The 22454-nt window shown below is 40.6% G+C and overlaps 1 protein-coding gene across 1 annotated transcript in view; it reads left to right on the forward strand.

Moving 5' to 3' along the window:
• Positions 1 to 16241, forward strand: part of SPSB4 (splA/ryanodine receptor domain and SOCS box containing 4) — a 57955-nt gene extending 41714 nt beyond the window's left edge. Inside the window, exon 2 of the mRNA XM_083868873.1 lies at positions 14953 to 16241. Coding sequence (XP_083724999.1) covers positions 14953 to 15080 — 128 coding nt within the window. The 3' untranslated portion in view covers positions 15081 to 16241. The remainder of the gene's footprint in view (positions 1 to 14952) is intronic.
• Positions 16242 to 22454: the final 6213 nt, after the last annotated feature.

The following is a 22454-nucleotide window of genomic DNA, read 5'->3' on the forward strand; positions in this document are numbered from 1 at the left end:
AAAATAAACAAACAAACCCAAAAAAACCCCCAAAACCAAGCAAATTAATTTACAGCACTGTGTGTTATGACATTTGGGGGAATAATCATTGTTTAAATTTCTGATAACATTTCTTACTTTTACATTCTTCTGAGCTTCCCAAAAATGTGGCTGACTGCTTCCAGTAGGTAGTTTTACTGAGCCTCTGCAGGGTTAAGACCATACCCCATGTTAGATCTGCAGAGCAGAGCTTGCACAGAGGAATCCTGAAAAGAGTTGGAGGCTCCAGAGAGCTGCTGGTTTGGTTTTTGCTTTCTTTGTCATGCTTTCAATCCCCTGCCTTGTGGGCTCTAGATTACTTTATGCGTGCAAATTTAATTAGTTTAAATGTCAATACTAAGGTTTTAGTAATGGGTTGGAAATTCATAATGGATGTGTTCCATCTGTATGGCAATGGGTCTAGCTGTATATTAGAAGTGTATTTGTTGTAATACTTGTATGTCTGATGGGCCAGGCTGCCCAGGAGGTGTGTTTTGAGGAAACAGGAAAGCCAAAGCACAGCAGGTGTCGTCATGGCTACCTGTGAGCCAAAAATAATTTTGGCATTGACTTATGTAGTGATGTTTGCCTTAATTTTCTCTGAACTACAGCTTTGGCCTGGTTAGGCAATAGAAAAGAAATGCCAAATCCCAGAACTGTGAATCTGAAATGGGTTTTCAGGATGAAAACAGGCAGTAGCTATTTAGAACAGCACTGAAATGCAATGTCTGTAGGGAGCCATCAGCACCTCAGGGGTCACCAGGTATTGGGACCATAGGGAAGACAGAAATTCGTGTAGGCTTGCTCTGAAGTACTTTTTCTCTAAATATTTTGTTGCTACTGATAAATCCTGTCCCATTCCTTTCCTTTCCCTGCTCTGGTGCACTTGTCCTAAGAGGAGCCACAAGTCCTGGGCATGGTTGGCATTCTGGTGGGGAGTGGCGCAGTTTAACTCTGGTAGCTCAGGGAGGAACTGCATCCCTGCTGCCAAGAGCACAGCAACAAAGTGAATCCTTCATCAAAACTGGGTAAAGCCCATAAGGAAAGATGTACATAAAATTAATTGAGCTTTGCATACTTGGGGAATAATCATTGGAAGCAAGGCTTCAGTCCTGCTGCGACTACTGAGCAATGGAAGAGGAACAAATGGGTTTGGAACCAGCAAAATTTTGAGACCTTTCAATAGTAATTGCTAAATCCATATGGATCATCCAGGTCATGAATTGGATGAAATTACAAGTATTATACACAACTGGCTTCTAAAGTAATATGGGATGCATCTAAGAGAGAAGTGTATGAAATGTTTTTGTTTGTTTGTTTGTTTGTTTGTTTGTTTTTTGTTTTTTGTTGGGAATGTGTTCACATGGTGCTGGAAGGTTACAAACACAATGTGCCCATTCCTGGGCCACACTGGAAATCTGCTCAGAAGGGTTGTGGTCTCCTGTTGCTGCAGGGTGAGTGTTGCTTTCTCTGAGACCCTCAAGCAATGATACAAGTTGCTCTCTATGAAGTTTGCTTGTGTCGAGGCATAGAGGTTCTTGTTCAAAGCTTGAATGGGAAAGGGGTCCAGGAGTTTTGAAGAATTGTCATTTGGCTTTGTTGTTTTAAAGGGGGAATGTCCTGGAAGGTCAGTTTTAGTTGATGTTACCTACCACGGAAGAGGCAGTGAGGAATAATATACAGTCCTGCTTTTGTCTTTGGAAGATACATCAATAAAGGAAAAAAATTTAAAACATTGCCCTTTTTAGTAATCTGGAAAATTACCTTAGAGACAGTGAAATGCATATTTCAGTTGCTACCAAGATCCTAAATATCCAAAGTCCAGACTTCCGGTTTTGTGTCAGTAAATAAAGTTTACAGTATATATGATTAAAAATATTCAGAATATGAAATTAATGACATCAACATTCAAATATGTCATTGTAGCAGAGATGATGAAAGCAATGCACTGAACAGAAACACAGAGAAAGGAAAGCCTTTATTTACATTGTTACGCTGGTCTTGGTGTGGTGGTGGCCACTCCTAAATTGCTTTTGTCTTTGTCCATTAATAATCTCCTGCTCTCTCAACCCTAGACTTCCCAGGCAGGGGGTCAGCAGGAGCAGCATGCCCTGCCTCCCTGGGAATGTCTGCAGGGCAAGGCAGGAGGGACAGGCAGCAAAGGGCTCCAGGTCTCCCCTCTGTCACTGCAGCACACGTAGAGCTGTATTTTGAGTTCCCAGGGAAGTATCTGGATGGTCACTGCCCTTCTTTCCTGATCACCTCTTGATCTGGAAAGTGCTTGGAGGGATAAAGTCAGCCCAGTTCTCTTTGCTTTGGTGCCCCTTCAGTTTTTACTGCTGTCTCCCAGTTCTGAAGGAAAGCATCTTCCTTGATGTTAGTCCTTATTGAAGGATTTTTTTTCTGATTTTTGAAAGGACAAAGAGATGCAAACCAAGTCTCAGCACTTTGGGAAGTGGGATTCATCCTGTTTCTTCCCCTTACTGTTGGACTACAGTCTGCTTTGGGGTTGTGGGTATAATTCTCTGTATGGTTGAATAAGATGTAAAACAAGCACAAGGTCTTGATCCCTCCTCCTGGAGTAAAAGCATATTCAAGGTAAACAACAAACTAATGCCATGGGTTTAGAGGATGAGTTTGGAATGCTCCCCAGGAAGTCTGCTCTGGTTGGCTGTTCCCACCCCTAAGAAGGATGGTTTTGGAAAGCTCTGTGTAGCTTTTTGCTCAGTCATTGTCTACATGATTAACTTAATTAGTTAAGAAATATCCAGGACATCAGAATGGCCTGGGCATGTTCCTGTGCCTGAGGAGTCAGTGTTTATCTCAAAACTCTGTGTACTTGGGGAAAAAAAATTCCAATTAATCTTACAGGCAGATTGACTTGGCAATCAGAAATTACTTGGCAACAGAGATAAAGTGAAATATATATGGATGGGGGACCCCACTTAGAAGTATTTACGCTGGCAAAAATCCCTTTGGCTTTGCTGACACTGCTGGTGGAGTCAAAAAGGCTGAGTCACCAGGGAGCAGAAGGAATTTGGTGGGAAGCCTTCTTTTGTGCTCTGTGTAATTCTGAATGTGCTTGGTGGGGGGGGGGGGGGGGGGGGGTGTTGTACTTTGGATTATTACCAAATTAAAGAATTTAGATTAATAATTTAGCATTTCATCTGTTGCACCAATGTCACATAGATTTTTAGATAAAACAAGTAAAATACTCTGCCTGAGAAGGGCTTTTTCTTTTTAAACCCCAGTTCACTGAGTGACACTGTTTGAGAGTAGGAGATTAGAAGATAGGGAAGGAGCCAGCTGATGACAGAAAATAAGACAAATAGTGTTAGAGGTCAGAAGATTTGACTGAAAAGAGTCAGAATGGAGTTATATATATAAACTGTAAAATTATGTATGTGTTTATATCTGCTACACAAGCCTAAAATGGGATTGGTATTTATCTCTCACCTTTTTGGTTTTGTAATCTCATTAATAAAACCCTAAAAATTAGTGTTCAAAATATGAGGCTGATAGTTAAGGAGTCTGTCCAGAATCTATCAAAACATAGTGGAAATTTAGCATTGAATTGATACTTCAGTACCTGAAAAAAAAAAACTAAAACAGAAGTCCCCACTGTTATTCTCTTTGAAGAACTTACTGTGTAAGTTCAATATTGATATTCCAAACTGTAAATAAAATGTCAAAACCCCCAAAAATGACCAAAAAAGACATCACTGTTATAGGGGCTAGAAATAGCCTCATTGTGTTCAGTAAGTTGTGGTGTCTGCTTGGCACTGTAGTGAACCAAGTCATTTATAGTGGAAGCTCAGTATGGGCTTGCATAAACTCACTTACTGTAAAAAACTGTTACCTGCATATTTACCAATGCCCAGATCAGAAAATAGACCCTAATGGAGCTAAAAGTATGTTGAAAACAGTTTATATTTCGTATTAAGAAATTTTTGTACTTGTGCTCAGGTTGTAGAATTCTAGAAATGTTTTTTTTTTTTTCTATGATATTAATCACACACACATGTAATAGTGAGCTGAGCGCCTCAAGCTCCTGCCTGAATGTCTTCAGCAATCTGAAAACACAACTATATAGAAACTGTGATAAGGTTTTTCGTACTTATTCAGTTTTCTTCATTTTAGTTTTTTATTTGCTATCAGTTGTATTAGTGGGTTGTGAGAAACAATCACTCAGTTTTAAGTTTCAAAGGTTTGTTAAACCTCAGCAAACACAACAAAGGGGTGAATAAGGAAAAGGGCAGCTCTCGGAGCGTGGCCAACTGCCAGAGGCTCATCCACAAAGTGGCAGTTCCACCTTTTATACCCCTGGTGTTGTGTCAGCCCACCCTGGTCCCTCCCAAAGTCTGCCAGCTGACTCTTCTTCACCTTCCAGTAGTGGAGACCTTCTTGCAACTTGGCTGGAGTTGAGGTGTTTTCATACCACACCAGCCCAGTACAAGGTTCCCCCATCCCCAGCTGCCCCATGCAAGGGGCACAGGTACAGCCCTCCCTCCACATCTCTGACAACTCTGACAACCCAGGCTGTCTGGTGGCAGCAATACAGAGGGGGGAAAGGGGACTGTGGGGAGAACAGAGAGTGTCCGAACAGCAAACCACAATAACATAACCATTCATCAATAAAACTTCTCTTTAATATACATACAATATTCATCCCTTAATCGCAAGAGCCAATAATTTTATTACCCATCTATAACATGGGTGGATGAGATTCCCTTTCCTAAAGAAATCAGGCATGCAAGTACATGAAAGAGGTGGGTGAATTTGCTTAGCTTTGCTTTGTTGTTCTCAGATGCCTTTTTTAATTGCCAGCCTCACAGATTGACTTTGGGACCTGAAATTCTAGATAAATCTTTGTTCATAATAGCTTTCCTGCAGGCCAAATGATGCTTTCATTTACACCTGTGCAACTACTGCCAGCTGGCAGCTGGGACAGAGCAAGCTGGAACAGGCTGTTTATGGACAGGGCGTGTTTGATAATGAATCAGTGAGAAGCAATAAACCCAGACCCAGAGCACAGCCACGTCACTCAGGGATTCAGCTGTTCCTGGCTTTCTTCTCTTCTCCTCCTGGTCTTACACCAGTGGGGTCCTGTGCAGATGGTGGCCATAAAACCACAAATGGAGACAGAAGGACCAAGTGTGAAGCTGGGAGACATGAGAGGAGGAGAGGGCTGGGGTTAACATCCCCCTGGTCATTCCTTGCTGCCCTCCCCTTTGTGCCTCAATTCATTGGAATAATAAGTGAGCACCCCTTGGGGAGAGTCATTGTATGGAGTTTGAGAGATCCAAAGGAAATGTGTTGGCTGGATTTGGGGGGCTGCAGAGGACAGAGAGAGGCTGTGAGTGGTATTACCCTGCAAGCCTAGTTCACAAAATATATTAAGCAGTGTTGTCAGGAGTAGGCTGATGGATGGTTGGAGAAGGGCAGCAGGTCCATCCCAGCTGCCACCCCCCCTTTCAGCTGTTCTGCTCAGTGATGCTGCCCTAGAGGTGAAGAAATTCAGTGTGAGCAAAAGTTGAGTTAGCTATCAGATTCTAGAAATCCTGTGTGAAATTCCAGGGGGTGTTTTTGTGAGATTTAATGTTTGTCCTCATGTTGTATCCCCCTGCCCCAGATGCCTAGGAACAAGAAAAGTCACTTCAGTGGGCAAACCACTCTGGAGCCCACCTGCCTTCTCATCTCTCCCATCCCAGCACTGGGTTTGTGCTGGTGCTTCAAAGGCTTGGGGAGGTGATAACACATCTCATACAGTGGCTGTAGAATGCACAACATGGAAATCCTCAGAAAACGGGTTTCTAAGATGACGTGGCAGGAGTGCTGATTGTAGGTGGGGCAAAGGGGTGTGACATTTCAGACAGAGCTTTGCCAGCGTTGAAAGATGGTCACGAGTTTGTGACTGAGAAGAGCTGTGCTGTGGTGAGTGGAGGCAGCCCTGTGTGCTTTATCTGTGCTATAACAGTGCATTTGTGTTCAAACTGAATGCTTTAGAAATGTGTTCAGAGAGCATCAGCTGTGTTTGCACGCCAGGAACAATGAGGGATCCTAAACTCAGTGTGAAAATAATTCAGATCATCTCCAGTACCCATTCTCTGCTAGTGAAGATTATGGTACTTAAGAAAAAAAACCCACTTTCAACAAGTCCAAAATATAAATGGTACTAAACTAATGGGATCAAATTCATTATATTGAGCTTAATTGCAACTTCATGGCTCCAGATTTATTCCAACGTAATTCTGTTAATACCAAAACTAGAATAATAAAGTGATGAGTCAGGTCTGTTGTTTGTAAATCTCCACTAGAGATCATTAGCTTATATACAACTGCATTAAAATTTAAATGACATGCTGCTGTCATTTTTTCGCTTGGTTTGAGAAAATCTGCATATGTTGGAGCCTCTGGGTAATTTAAATCGAAGTAGTTGAGGAAAATGTTATGTAACAATGATATGAGGAATGTAGTCAAATATTAATTGTCTTAAACAGCTCAGCACAATTTGTAGTAACGTAAGTAGGTGAGTCATCAGTTCTGTTACCCTGTCAATATGGTGAAACTTTAAAGAAAGCTGTAGTGTGGTGCAAAAGATGCTTTGAATCAATTTAATTGCTGACTAGGGTAAACAGCTTTGGTGTAATACTAAAGAGGCATACAGAAAACTGTTGTGAGGCTCCAGCTGAGAATGGGAGTTGTAAGCAGTGGAAATGTTGAGTGATGGTGTGTTATTTCAGTATGGTAGTGTGGAGAAATGGTGGTGAGGCTTCAGCATGCTGGGCACAGTACAAGGGAAGTACTGTCCTACACAATGAATATGTCACACAAAATGCAGCAGGTAAGAAAGAGGCCAATGAGAGAAGGGCAGAGGGGGCAGTCAGGCAACCTGGGACCCACTGGGTTCAGCACACGGTGCCAGCATTTTAGTTCTTTGCATGCTTCTCACTCATTCTCTTCCCTTTTCCCTCTTCCCCTCTCATCCTTGATTAACTAACCCAAAATAAGAAAATGTGTTTAAGAACAGCTGTGCAAATGTACAACTTTGAATTTTAGGATGTTTTAATCAGTATGATTAGGTTTCCCACCATGAAATCTCCTCATCTGCTGTCATGCTAGGAAGGCAGAAATGTGTAAATGAATTTAAGGGATTGGAAGAGGTTCACCAAAAATATCTTTGACTTCCTGCCCCCCTTTCCTGAGCATTAAGAGTTTGTTCACAGCCATAAAGGCCATTAGAGGTGTGCATGCTATTTTATATGCCTGTTATTGAAGCACATCTTATGAAGAGATAAAATGCCAAGGAATTGTTTCAGCATCTTTCAGTCAGGATGTTGCTCACAGTGTGCATGTGCCTGTTGCAATAGTTGTCTGCAGTGGTTCGTCCTTGAATCCTGAACTTTCCTTCAACTTTTTCTGTTATTACTTTGTCTATAAATCTATCCATAACCCCTGAACAACATTGTCTTTGAACTCCAGTGCATCTACTCAGGGAAATTCTCATCCAAGCTTTAATCTTCTCTCACCTTGATATATTTTAACTCTCCTTATTATGGGCTGGCACACAAGCTGAATTTAATGGTGACAAATGTGTTTCTGAGATTAAAAGCTATAAAGTATGCATTACAGATTAATCTGAGCCAAATCTTCATTCCCAATGTGGTAAATTTGGGGAAGTTTGATCAGGGAGGAGCCAGGGAGCCTGTGGTTGTAGCTTAGGCTCATCTATGATGTCAAGCACATGGTTTTGTTAGTTGGTTTTAAAGAGTGTCTATTAATTCTTGGTGTCTTTCCTACCACAGAACATTTAAATCATCACTGAAGCAACTGTCTCAATCTACCTTCACACTGCATTCAATAACAAATGTGGAAGTATCTGAGGGGAGGAGAAGAGCAAACAAATCAAGGCCAGAAAGGAAATCTTTCCAGCCTGTCCTCCTTATTTGCATTTTCCTGATGCACATAGGGGATGAATTCATGTGTCCTTTCTCTTTCACTGGTTTTGCTTATGCTCTTTGTCACCATGCAAATTTATCAAGATACAGCAAGACGAATTTATTACACAGCTTTGCTGCATTTTTTTAAAAAGCCACTTGTTTGCTGTTAAAATTCCTTATTATCTGTTTTGCAGTTCCTGAATCAGAGCAGTACAATTTAGTATTCTAAATTGTGGAAATAGTGTGGTAAAATGTTTTAAAATATGAGTTCTACCCTTGATTTTGGTGGTGGAAATTGATTATGATGCATATGTACATTTAAATTAGCAATTGTAATTCAGAAAAAGTAGATTTTCAGGTGAGTTTCCACAGTAAGGTGTGCTTGTAGATTTTGCCTGGGCCAGACTTTGTACTGTGCCTGTTCTTCATATGAAACGTGGTGGATCAGGGTCCTTTTTTGGGTGGATCATAAACCTACCTAGAGGGTAAAAACTGTTACCACGAGGAGCTTCTCAGATGTGTATGACTGTAAATACATCTTTCCTACAAATGTACACAGACAAATTACTTTTCTAAGAACACTCCTATGGTCAACATGATTAAGAAAATGTTTAGGCCTATGCTTAAGCCTACTAAATTGAAATATTTAGGAGTGAATTTTAAGCCTGCGTTGAATTAATTGAATTTAGACTCTGGTGTTCATGGGTCAGGATCAGTTGTCTGAGTGTTGTGTGTCTACCTCCCAAGAGATTACAGACTCTGAACTGCAAAACAGACATGGCATGGAGCTGTGCATTTGTGCTTTAAGGACAGATTCTTTATTCAACCCATAACAAGAGGCCACTGGCTTTGGGGCTTGGTTTTGGTTTGTTTTCATTCTGTTCTGCTTTTCAGCCATTTACCTCTCAGGAAAGCACAGCTGGAGAGCATTAGCTGAAAACAAATGATGTTGCAGAATATCTGCTTGTTCACTGCTGCTTTTTCAGCTTAATTCCGCTAAATGCTGCTTGATTGAAGTTTCGAGCTGCGCCTCACTGCATTTAACACTTACAAGACAAACCTGTAAATCAATTCTCCCGTCCCAACCCGAGGCATGCAGAGGGGATGGGGGCAGGGTTACCCTTGAGTCCTTCCCTCTGTTCAAGCTTTCTTGCCTTCCTTTCTCCCTTGAACATATTAAATTTCAAGCGCCGAATTTTTGTGGGATGCGGGTGAGCTCAACTACAGGGCGGTGTTTGTGTTGTTTTTGTATTGCACCTTCCCCACCGTGCCCGCTAAAAGCAAGGGGCGGGTGTGGACGGCACAAAGCTTTATTTGTGCTGGCAGACAACTGCTGGAGACAGTGTCTCCTTATCAGCCGTGCCTGATAACACAGAATCTCCCCATCTGCCACCCGTGAGCTTGGGAAGACTTGAGCGAGTGCTAAAGCTCCCGGCTGCCTGGGAAGGGGCTGCCGGATGGATAAAGCTGTGACTTAGGGAAAAACGACAATGCTCTCCTCAAAATCACTCTGTGCCCTTTGCGATTGCAGAATTCTTGAGAGAGGTGATAGCTCTGGATCGCCTGGGCTGTGATTTAAATGTGATTTCTAAGGTGCTTCACTGGTTTAGGCTGCAGGGCTTAAAGACATCTGTGGGGCAAATAGATAAGTGCTGTCCTTTGTCCGAGGTTTCATTGCTGTTAGGAGATTTATTAGCATTTTTTATGGCTGGTCATAGCCTATGTTCTTTAATATATTATTTGCAATTTCCTTTCTCTAGATTGTGCCATTTGAGGAACACAACTCAAATTTTCCATCAGTTGCATCAGGGAAGCCATAAATATGTCACAAGGGGTGTATTTATGTACCCTATTATGCATTGGAAAGAATTTGGCCTGTACTGTGTAAAATTAAAACAATAATTAGGCTTTGACACAAAGGTTGGAAGGAAAACTCCTGGCTAACATATATTTGTGTGCTTATTGCATGTAATAATTAAATGGTAGTTAGAAATTTCTGAATGCTCTAAATCACCCGAATGGAAACACTTAGGGAACGTTACCTCTTAGCAGGTGTCTTAATAACTGGAGGAGGGATGAAAATAGAGGAAAAAGGATTTAACGAAAGCGTGCTGCAGTCTGTGGTACAGTGGGGGATAGAGCAGGGAGAATCAGCTGAGTGCTGACAAGCCATGGAGAAGCTTTCCCTTCCCACTGTGTGCATGTGGAAGTCCCACTAGGGCCACTGTAAGACTGATGCCTCGTGTCCATATTGGAGCACAGTCCATGGCCAGGGATCAGTCTTTGGGGGACACCATCCCTCTGAAGATCATGATGCTCACTGATCTTGGCCAAGTATGGGGTAAAAATGGAGCAGTGAAAGGCAGTGCTGGGCAGAACTGGAGTGCTGCTGACTTAGAGAGGTACAGACCAGGGGGCAGGAAGGAGAACAGGGCAATCGCCATAAAGTACAGAAAACATTGTGCCCAGGTTTGTTGATTTGGCACAGCCTGGTTTTTGATGGCCAGGGAGGGTCACAGAAATGCCTTCTGTGAGAAACTGCTGGAACCTTCCACAGTGTCTGACAGAGCCAGTCCCTGGTGGCTCTGAAGATGGACTTGCTGCTGTTTCTTATGTTCTGGTGACATCAGTTCTTTTGAAAACTTCCTTTGTCTTTCACCCAGCTTTAATTTTGCTCATTGTGGTTCCCCCTCCCAGTCGCCTCTGCTTTTATAATATGAGATAAAAATACATTCCTCATAGATTGAGGAAAGCCATGAACATGAGGTGCTGTTAGAGCTTTACAAATTTATTTTAAAAAATAGTATGGTCATTTGGCAAATAAGTGTTGTCTGCTAAGAGCTGCTCTTTTGTGTGAGCCATATGTAACATTGCAGTTAATAACATTTAGTGTTATCAGCTGCTAGATGACTTTATCTCAACTACAAAAGCCTGTTTGCAGAGAGGAGGTAGCCTTGCTGGAGTGCCAGATTGTTAAATAACTACAGGTTGCCAAAACTAAATGAACTTTTCAGCTGGTAATGATGTGCAAATTGCTCTCAAAAATGTATGTGCACTGGAGGAATGCTCAGGGTTGTGTCTGGTTACAAACGTTTCTTTGCCTTTGTCCTTAACCCAGCAGTGACACCATTAGAATGAATAAATCTGTAGGTAACACAGTTATTTTGTGTTATTAATAGCTGAATAGTTACTCAATAGCTATTTTAATTAACGTAATTAACCAAATATATATTTAAGCGATTTTTGAGTTATTAGCTATAACGTTAAATAGTCGTAACGTTTATATTGTGGCTCTCTTGGTGAAATGCAGCTCTGGGTAAGAGGGACTGTGGTTGTGCTGCCAAAGGGTCCCCCTGGGTGTGACTGTAGTGTGTGGAAAGGGAGGTTTGCAAATGGGCCCTTTTTTAAACTACTGGTATCAAAAGGGGAGACACAGGAATTAAACTCTGATGTGTGAATTAAGCAGTATTTCTTAAATTAATTTTATTCTTTTCTTGAAAAATAATTTTCAGTAATGTGGCAGCTATTAGGATCTACCTTTGGGTGAAGAGGTCTCAGAGTGAACTCCAAATGAGAAGGTGATTAGTTAAAGGTATGCTCAGGAAGGTGGCTGGGGCTGGCCCAGGCTGGAGCTGTTACCCAAAAGCTGCAGTTTCTCTCTGGGTGCTGCTGCAGCCCAGAGGAAGTGCTGGGTTTCCTGTGCAAAGCCTGTTCCCTTGCCCTGGAGTGTCTCACCTTGGATTTCTTAGCCTGGTTGGGAATTTAGTACAAAGAGCCATTCTTGTGAATCATGTTTTCTTAGCAATTTTGCATTCCAGCTCAACAATTCATTCCTCCTTTTTTCTAATGGCAAGGACTTTACTGGAGTTCACATAACTTTGGAAAAAAATGGTTAGTTCAGGTTTTTCTGGGGGCCTTGAATGTGCCAGTTCCAATCCACCCGGGAGTTGTTTTAAAAATACAACTCTTGGTATACCTAATATGCATTAGAATTAGTGGAATGTTCTGACAAACAGTTAATATCCCTGAATTTAAAAGTTTTTCAAAGGTAAATACTTACAGGTGTGAAAGGCTTTTTCTGTAGCCAAGTTAAAGCTAATGATGTGTCTTCAGAGTATTCATCTTCCCATCTCTTTCATTATTAGACTCTTCTCAGCAGTGTTTGTATGATCTCAAATGAAATCAGCATTTTGGAAATATGGTTTGAACGTTTGAATGTGCTGTGGAGTGGTTTTGGGTGCACAGTCTGTGTGTGTGTTTCAGGTGGCAACATCCTCAGGTTGGGCCAGTCCTTTCCCCTCTCGAGGACTGAGTTACTCACGGTACTTTTATTCCTGCTTTGTAAAATACACAATAAAAATGTGAAATGTGGCAAAAGGGGAATGCCAGCATTAAGGTACACACCAAGTGGTTAATAATGGTTCTGTCGAGTTAGGCTGCCTGAAAATCGTCAGTCTTTAATTTTAGCTTTCTACTTTTGTCCCATAAAGTATTTCAAAACTAAGACTATTTCTTTTTCTGAATTTAATTTTTATTTATTTAGGACTATGCACAGCTACACACATTTTTAACTTAAAATGCTACTATTACAATTATTACAATTTTTTCTCAAGTTCTTACAACCTGCACCCCAGAAAAAATAATTTTTATTTAGTATTGTAGGACTAACCTGCTCTGAATTTGTTGTAGGTTTGAACTGCTGGTGGGTAGAATAAAAAGAATATAGTTCAATTTTCAAGTTGCAAAAACACATTTAGTATGTGCAATTTAGCAGCTGTTGCTAACACTTGAGGGCATTTTCTTCAGCATTTGAAAATTCTCTGAAGAAGCGAGACAGGAGACATTAATTTAGCATTTCAAGCTTGAAAAATAATTTAACCTTTCCTTAAATTGTGTTTTGAAGTTTGGGATTAACACTGTGCCTGGCTGCACAGATGGTTGCATTTTACATACTCCTTTGTCTAGGGGAAAAAAAGAGACCACATGGTCAGTTAATGGCTTTAAACACTCCTAGTCCTCATTTTGTATCTTCCTAATGGGACCTCAGAGATTGTGGGAAGATACTCAGAAAATTGTTGTTTATGGTGTAAGACTTGTAAGATGTGTTGTATTGTGTCCCAGGACTCATGAGCTATTTTTGTTCCTGCTTATTAATCCTGGTTAATGAATTTTACAGCTTCATCCCTTAAGATTTAACATCCATAATTCTGCTGTGGAAAAAATGAAAACTATGATCACTGATGTAGAGAAAATGTTGCTTTATTCATGGAATGTGAGGGCTCTAATTTTGTAATTTTTAATAGGTAAAATTATCAATGAGGTGTATTGTCAAATAGACTCCATCTCAAGTCACTGAAGTGATTATAAGCTAAAAAAGCTTTTTAGTCTTTCAGAATGCTTTCTAAGCTTTTTTGCAGCCACTTTGGGGAAATATCATAGTGAACCATGGACGACACAAATCAAATGTGATGCTGGGATAAATGATGGAAAATCCATTAAGTCAATGGTGTGTCACCAGAGCAGACAATTCTAGCATATAAAACCAGTCCTTAACTGGGTATTTTGTGCTTTGTAATGATTTTTTCCCCCTCAAGTAATTTTAAAAGTATCAGCTAACAGATTGATAGATTAACACAGAATTATAGAATAAAGTCATGGAATGGTTTGGATTAAAAGGGACCTTAAAGGTCATCTGGTTCCATGCCCCTGCCATGAGGGGACACCTTCCACTAGGCAGTGTGTGTAAATCTGCACATGGCACATCAAACGGATCCTGATAAAACCACTGAGTGCTGTACAATGTTGAGCACTTGTAAGAAATCTGACAATTTTATAAAATGTTATCGTTATGATATAGGCACAGCACTGTTTTTTCCCCTCCATTTGAAAGTGCTACTAAGGTTTTTAAGGCTACTACTGTTCTGCCATGTGAAGAAGAAAAGTTTCCTTTAGTCTTTTAAGTTCTTACCCTTTTAAGCCAGCATGTGCTACAAAATCCATCTGGTTGGAATTCTTAAAGATAGTGGTAACTGGTACAAAACTTCACAGCTTTATTCCAGCTCCTGTGGCAAAAGGATTTCCATTGCCAGCACTGCAGTCACAGAGATGATTCTTGCTAATATGCAGTGGAAATTTTGTGATGTTCCTGCAATTCTCTGTGAGCTCTGCAGCCAGGGTGGGATATAGGGGTGAGGTGGTTGGAGATGCTGGGGATCAGTGTTTGGCTCTCCAGTCTGAAGTGCTATCAGCCAGGCATTTCTGGCAGATACTTAATTCACTTTGATTAAATTAAACTTAAGACGTCTGAAGATGTTGTTTACATATTTTGGGGGTGTTTGTGTGCATACATATGGGAACACACACTCTGCCTTCCAGTCAGCCAAATCCTCCTCCACTAATTTATTCACAGAGGAAAAGATTATGTTTCCTCTAGATTTTCAAGGGTGTTTTGTTTAGTTTTTTTAATCGAAGGGACTTCCTAGAAAGAAAGGCTAAGAGAGTGTTGCAGGAAAAGCACTGTTGGCTGACATGTTTGGTTACCCCTAAGTGCCATTTCCAGTTCCTAAGATGCAGAAGGAGCTGGGATGTAAAGGTCAGAAGTTGCCAGTGTAGTTCATGTTAACATAACATGATGAATGTTGTGTTATAAACACAGTAGAAACTCTCTGTCTTGTTTGAGATCTGGAAATGTAGTAGCTTCTCATGTTTGGTAGAGTGGCCTGAAGAGTGGTTTGACATTGCTGTTTTAAACTTCCAGATAAAGCTACTCAATGTGAAGGTTTGCAGCCCCTTGCTGTGGGTGAAATGTAGAAAATTCTGCCTTGGCTTCTATTGATTACCTTAATTGCCTGAAGATACAAAGGTTTTCCCAACACCATTATTATCTTTATGACTGATCAATAGAATACAGAATCTCTTTTAATAAACAAAACATTGTCTGTCAATGGAGATGCTGGAAAATTAACTCTTTTTTTTCTTTCTCCTGTTTTTCCAGCGGAACCCCTGCCTTTAATGGACTTGTGCCGAAGATCAATTCGTTTTGCTCTTGGCAGAGACCGCCTGCATGACATAGAAATTCTACCTTTGCCTCTGTCTCTGAAAAATTATTTACAGTACCAATAAGACATCTAGAACCCTCTGGCCTCACATTGGACTTCATCAATGCAAATGGCAGAAAATTGTTTACAGCAAAATATAAGTCTTTGTGATGGACACTTAAGTGTTATTTAATTTTTAATGTATTTTTTTTTCTGAACCAGTGAAAGCAGATCACTGTGGGGGACTACTAAAGAATGTGAAAACATTAATTTGATTGAGGTTCATGTGTTACCTGTTGCCTGTTGTGTTTACAGTCCTGAAGGCTATAATTCTCATCTCCCATACATTGATTGGTTTATCTTTGTTGCCTCTGGTAAATGCCAATAGAAAATCTGACCTGCATGATTCACTGTCATGTGGACAGAGCATTTTTCAACATTATGATTTTCATTTTTCTTTCTCTCTCCTACACTTTACTCCAATAAATAAAAATAAATTAGCAAAAGAAGAGTCTTGACAATAACTTTTGAAAAATATTTAAACCTTGGTATGCACAGTTGTTGAGAGTTCTGTGTGTTCAGTACTCAACATAATTAGGCCTATAATATCTAAAAGCTCTAATGTTTAAAAAAAGCAGATTATTGTCTAGAAGAAGAGAATGTGGTTTAAAAACATGAGAAGAAACAAATGGTTTATGTGTCAGATCAGTTTCTGGACTTGGTAACAGTAAGGTGCAGTTCATTGTTTTCAAGACCAAATCTAGTCCCTCCAAAGTTCTGCAGTTTATAACAAAGTGCTCATTGTCCCAAGAATTTAGGATATTCATATTTTAGGAAGCTTGTCACTTTCTTCTTTTTTTTTTTTTCTTTTTTTTTTTTCAACAAATTTATAATTTTTATGTGGTATGAACTCTAAGTACTTTGTTTTCTTTTTAATGTATGTGTGGTTATAATGTTTATTTATCTGTTTAGCGTCTGGAGTTCTCATTTAACTGTTTCCCATCTTAGGGTGACTGATTCTGTTTTTTTCCCCAACTCCATCTGAAATGTATCAGTTTTTCAGGCTTTTTTTCCAAGATGCTGCTTTCTGTTTGCATTTCTTACATGTTTCAAGTTATCTGCCTGAATCAGTTATCTAGTTTTTAAACTGGAAGTTGTTGTTACGGCAGAATGTCAAATGTTTAGACTGAGCTGCCTTCAGCATATTTTAATGTGAATTTACTGATGAATGAGGAGAAAATTTCTAATAAAGTCTACTGTCCAAAGTAAAACTCCTATCTCCTTTGATGAAGTGTTAAAACTGCTCATAGCCCGGAGCTGAAGTTCAGTTCCTTGTGCTGCTTTGCAAATGTCTCTGTTTGGTTGTTCTGTGGGATTGCTGCTCTGGGCTCCTGTGTGAGAGACATGGCAGGAGTGGCCTTGTCCCATTCTTGATTTATCCCATTCACACTGAGTATGGCCATGCTCTTGCTTTCAACACCATTCTGGTCAGATTCCTCTGAACAAAACCTCCCTTCTGTGCCAAGGTGCCCTTTGGGACTTGATGCTTTTGAGGCAGGTTGGAGATTGACTGCTGTGCACTGATGGTCCTGGCAAAACCACTGACACACAGATGGCTGCCCTGCTCTCAGTCACCCCTGGGAACAGAATTACAGTTCCAGCTGGAAAAGAGAAATATGAGATACAACACAAGCAAGAGTGGAAGCAACAAGGGCAAGGTGACACAGGAATGTCAAAAGTTAAATAACCAATATTTGATTGTCTGGGCTTAACTGTAGGCTTCAGCATGGAATTATTTTGGACTTGCTTTCACTTAAATGAGAGGTACATACTGCATTCCTTCCCTTAATCTTATAAAGAGGAAGAAACTACAGCAGTGATCCACATTTCTTACCTTTCCTGCTTGGTTTATTTTATGTAAACTTTTTGTCTCAGTAAGTACATTGGAAGAAGGAGTTATAAAAGCACAATAGTTCACACAAAAGGCAGAACAAAAGTGTGTCAAGTGATCTGTCATAAGGTAAGCAGCTGTTCAGGAATGGCAATTCTGGCAGACCTTATTTTTCCACCACCAAAGTCCATGCTAGGTAAGTATTCCCTAAAATTAGTGTTCTGCTGTGTGTAACTACAGACTTCATGTTCCTTTGAATAACTGCAGTGACACAACTGTTCTTTCACTTGACCCAGACCGACAGCTTTTTAATGTTATGGTAAAGTGGGAATTGATATCATAAGACAAATTAATAGTGCCTCTGTATGTTAATTTATCTAATTGCTTTACAGTTGCATTGGAATTTTAGTTGGTGCCTCTTCTGTGATGATTTCTCTAAACCAATCATCCTTATTTTAGCTTTCAAATATTTTTTCTAACACTCCCTGTCTTCAAAGGCATGATAGTTCTACAGGAATGATTATTTTATTCTTTAACTGTTTCCTAATTACATGTTACAATTCTGTAGCTGGTGGATAGGGTATTAGGGCCATGTTTTGGGGATCAAAGTCTGTTTGATACATTTTTCTTGGTCTGCAGAAGCCTTGTAATGAGACTGCACCGTGGAGAATATTAATGATACTTTAGTGTCCTTCCTAACCATCCCTGTGTAAATGGATTCTCTTCCAAGAGGGTTTATAGGAAACACAGAGTACAGGTAAGGATTAATCAAGTGGTCAGAGAATCTCCTCACAAAGAGTAGCAGGAAGAGTCTCCTCTCTGCCAGTGAGCTCCAGCCTGGGTGTTGTGTCTCTCACATTGATCTTCCAGGCTCCCTTTACTGGAATGCAAATGTTTACTGTCTGCTTTAGGAGGGAATTGAACAATAAAGTGGACATCCATTGGCTTTTGCCCAAATCAGAAGTCAAACACTAAGTTTTTACCTTCCTCCAACCAAAGCAGTTGAAACTTCTCAGAATTTCCATCCTGGCCACCTAAATGCAGGAAGATCCCTACCCAGAGGTCCACTCTGGGGAATATCTGACAGTGAGGGTGATTACTTACTAAAAAGCTGCAGTACTTGGAGATTTGGGATGAGATCTTCCTGGCCTTCATATTTTCAATTTCCAGCCACTTCTGCTTTTCATCACATGAAAAAATCTGTGTGGTGGTTTTCAGCTTTCACTGTGTCCTTGTGCCTGGGCAAAAGGAGTGCAGTTTCTCTAGATGTGATGTGGAAGAGAATTTCAGAATCACAGAATATTCTGTGTTGGAAGGACCCACAAGGATCATTCAGTCTGACTTTCAAGTGAATGGCCCATATGGGGATCAAACCCACAGCCTTTTATTAGCACCTTGCTCTGACCAGCTGAGCTGATCTCACACCCAGTGTTCCCATGGCTGGTGAACCGAGGGGAGCAGCAGCTCTGTAATGCAAAACACAGGACTTCAGTGGTAGTATTTCAAGGAAAAGGGCACATGCCTGGGAGCTGCAACCAAATTGCAACCTCTGTGATGGGCGCAGGCTATATAGCGGGTTGCAAAAGGAAATGTTTCACCTACTTTGCATTTGGTTCTCTAATGTGCCCCCTTCCTAGGAATTATTGGTGGTTCAGAATCCCTTCTGTTGTAACTGTGGTTAAGATTTGTGGGGACATGTATCATAGCTTCTCTTGTTTACTTTCTCAGTATTGTCATTCTTCAGCCTTCTGCAACTCATGTGAGGTTGGGGAATTGATTTATCCCCCTGGAGGTGCTGCTTTGGTGATCATGATTCACAGGTGCTATAACCTGAGTGACACACTCAGCTTTTACACTTGCCGAAACTGTAATTTTGTAACACCTACATTTGGAGTCAAATTTAAGAATCCACTGTCCTTTGATGTAGCAGCTGTCACACCTATCCCACTACCAGGCTGACAGAGTCTGTTCTACAAAGGCTTTACTTCTGCCTCAGATTGGAGATGGGTTGAAATGTCTGCATTCTCATCCCAAGATAATGTAGTACAATCTGTAGGGAAATCATGAAGTTCTATTTTAGTCTTTACTGGTGTTCATGTTTTTATATCAACAGATAGACTCTTGTTGTTGAGGTAGGACCTAAGTTTGGAGCAGTTTCTCAGTGTTCACTTGGAGCTGGGAAAAGCTGTTACGGAGCAGACGTGTACAAATCATTTAAGTGTTTTTGATAGTTATAAAAGAGCAGCAAGCCAGAAATGCTATAAAATATCCTCCTCATCTCCATTACAGTTGGTATGGTTAAACTATAACCATATGTTCTCCTGTCAGTGGCAGGCACTGCAGAGTGAGCTGTGTATCAGCTCCAGCAGAGCTCATTCAGGTGCAATTCCCACTGACATCAGCGGGAGATGTGCCTGAGTCAGCACTGCAGCTTTTGGTTCCCATGTAAAGATCCCCAAACATTTCCAATACATTATATTGAGCCATACTTTATTATATGTAAGCAATGTCAAGCAGATGGTTTCTGCAGCAGTTTCTCTAATTTGGCAAAACATGCTGGCAAGCGTAGTGAGGTGAATGTTGTGAGAAAGTTGAACGAAAAAATGTGTCTCTTTGAGGCTGAGAGCAGCCTCAAAGGGGAAGCCAGACTTCTTGGTTCCTTGGTGATGGTTTTCCATTTATAAACCTTCAGAGTCTTAGTGATTTTTATTCTGTATGCTTAAAGGAATGTAGGATCTTTATCCACTCCTGTTTATGTCAAAAGACTGTCTGGTGATCATGAAGTGGAAATCCCTTTGTTTGCTTGATTCAAAAAGACACCAAAAGACCTCCCTCCTCCTTGGGAAATGTTGTTCTCTGTCGACACAGAGCCATGGGAAATATACAACACAAACCAACCTGGATGCCCCACCACGTCCTGTTTTTTTTCTTTTTCTTGAGGTAGCAATTGTTGCTTCAGAGAAGACCTCAGTGTGTTCTGCAGGCATTGTCTAAGATAGAAATACTTTGAAAAGATCTACCTCAAAGCTGAACCCTGCTGAAGGGTTAAAGCAAATTTGGGTACATTGTGGCAGGGACAGAGAACAAAGGATCAGAGCTTAGGAGAATATAGTGTTTGCCTTGTTTTCTTTTTCTAGCCCCACTAAAGAGTACAAGTAAATTCAGAGGGGAAAGGAATATAGAAAAGTCATTTATGTTTCCATCACCATCAGGTGTTTAGTGTTGATGTTGAAAGCTTAAGTATCTTCCTCACTAAACCTTTGTTGCAGAACCTTAACATCCCAAGGCTCTACCACAGACTGCTTCAGAAGCCTCTGAATGTCTCTGGGCTCTGCAGTTGTGTGTAATAGCACCCAATTCCATATCCTGTCCTGTTAGACCGTAATTCATTAACTTCTGGGTAAAAAGCACATGTGCTCTGTTATCATTGGCACTGCTGCTGGAACATGTCGGGGTACCCAAACCAGCTGCCATCCTCGGCAGACAGAGCCCAGCCCTTGGCAAGCAGAGCTCAGCGTGGGGCAGTTCCTGTGCCAGGGACAGCAGCACAGGCACATCTGCAGCCAGTGATGGATGGCTGAGCTCTCATGGCTCTGCATTTCAGCTGGGAGGCAGCTTTGCAAATCCTGTTTAAAGCAGCTGTCAGGATCAGGTACTTGCAGTTTCATTTGTGTAGCTGTGAAAATTTGTAAGGTGTATATAGGCTCTGATCTCTGCAGGTGACAGTAGATGTAAAAGCAGAGCTCATGGTTTTTTTTAACTTTAACATATTAGAGGTGCTTACAGTGGAGACAGGTACGTTGGATTTTCATGTGCTGTTTCTCTGCCTTTTAAATGCTACACCACGAAAGGCAGATGTCTCCAGGCTTCTAAGGAGAAGCAAACAAAACACATAAATGAGCTGGTATTTTATTTCTGCCAGTCTCCATGTATGGCAAATGCTCCTGACAGTTTTGAATAGCAGTCACAAGCATCAGAGAGGCACTTAGCTGAGATCACAATCTTCTCAATGGTGCCTGCATTGGTTGCCTCCAAACTTATCTATTTTTTTAAGAAGAAAAAGGTTTACAAATTTATTCAAATTGCAAGCTTAACTTGAAAATGCACTATTCTAATAAAAAAAATGCTTATAGCACACTTAAGTCTTTATTAGCAGGGACATAAGAAACTGCTGAACACATACCTGGGAAACTAGAGAATGTTTTTAATGGGAAATGGTTCAGCCTTTTCTCTTTTACCGAGAAAATCAGACGAGTGCACTGCTTCTTCTGTAGCAAAATGTGAACAGCTGTAAGGCATGGGGCCAGAATTTCAGTGTATGCATTTGGAAGTGACTTCTCAAGCATTGTAAAGGTACCTGTGACATTATTTTGGGGACTGAAGTTTTACTCTATTTGGAGATAACTTTCAACTTGTGGGAATTAATAAGATTTGAATCTTTCTAAGCTATTCTATCAGGGCTTGTCTAGAGATGGTCTAGAGATGAGCCAAACCCAAACCAGACTCTCCTCAATAATATAAGTTACCTGAGTAACTTGGCCTGGCATCAACTGCTGCTGGTATTCAAATGTTTCCCAAGTCCTACCATCTAATTGCATAAATAAACCCCCATTGGAAAAAGCCATCTAGAAAAAGAAAGGATGTTTTGACTATTAAATTGGCCTCCAGAAGTTCTGAGATGAATTCTAAGTTGTGCCAGAAACTTTTATGTTCTTGATTATTTGCTGATTCTCCCTCCACCCGTGCCTCTACCATTTCCTGTGTACATCAAAGAGAGCAGTCCAATTTTTTCAATTTTTCATGGGCACTAAATTTTCATGATAAAAATAAAACCACCCAGTTCATTTATTCATCATTTCTAATCTTGCATTTCTAATCTAATATTTTACCTCACTGGTATTTGAGACTCGGGCTGTGTTCCCCAAGCTGAGCTTCATGAAAATCCATAATTTCATTCTTCTCCTCACCATCCACTTTGGGAAAAGCATCTTTACTATTCATGAAGTGAAGCATCTTCACTGTTCATGACTCCAAGAGCCCACTCAAAGGACGTTGGGACATGTCACGTTGGTGGCTTGCTGTTGAACTGACCTAATTAGTTTTTAATTTAATAACTGTCCAGTTATTAAGATCAGTGCTCCCATTCTGCACATACACACAAAGACACAAGTGACCATTCCTAATTTGCAGCTTAGGCACCTTTTGTCTTGTGTGTTATGCCTTTTATATGCAATTTCCCTTGACTCTTCTACTGGGGCCTCACTCTGGGAAACAGTGGGTGCTTCAGCCTTCTGTGAGGCCAGTTTAATTTGCCTTTTCAGAAAGATCAGCAGTATTTAAAGTAAGAATTTGTTTTAGATCAAAGTCCTTTGAGCTGTCACAAGAGCATTGCACAAGATTGGAATAAATATGAATTTTAATAATAGAGCTGCTTAATGTTGAGGTTTAAAGCTCCATGCTTCAGTTGCTCTCACATGATTAACCCTTCCCCACTAAGGAAAGTTATACACAACTTTACTGTCAATGATTACTCTCACATAAAAATAAGAGAAATCTGTAGTTGTAATA

This window comes from Zosterops lateralis (assembly GCF_965231275.1).
Source record: "Zosterops lateralis genome assembly, chromosome: 10".
In the NCBI taxonomy this organism is placed as follows: Eukaryota; Metazoa; Chordata; class Aves; order Passeriformes; family Zosteropidae; genus Zosterops; species Zosterops lateralis.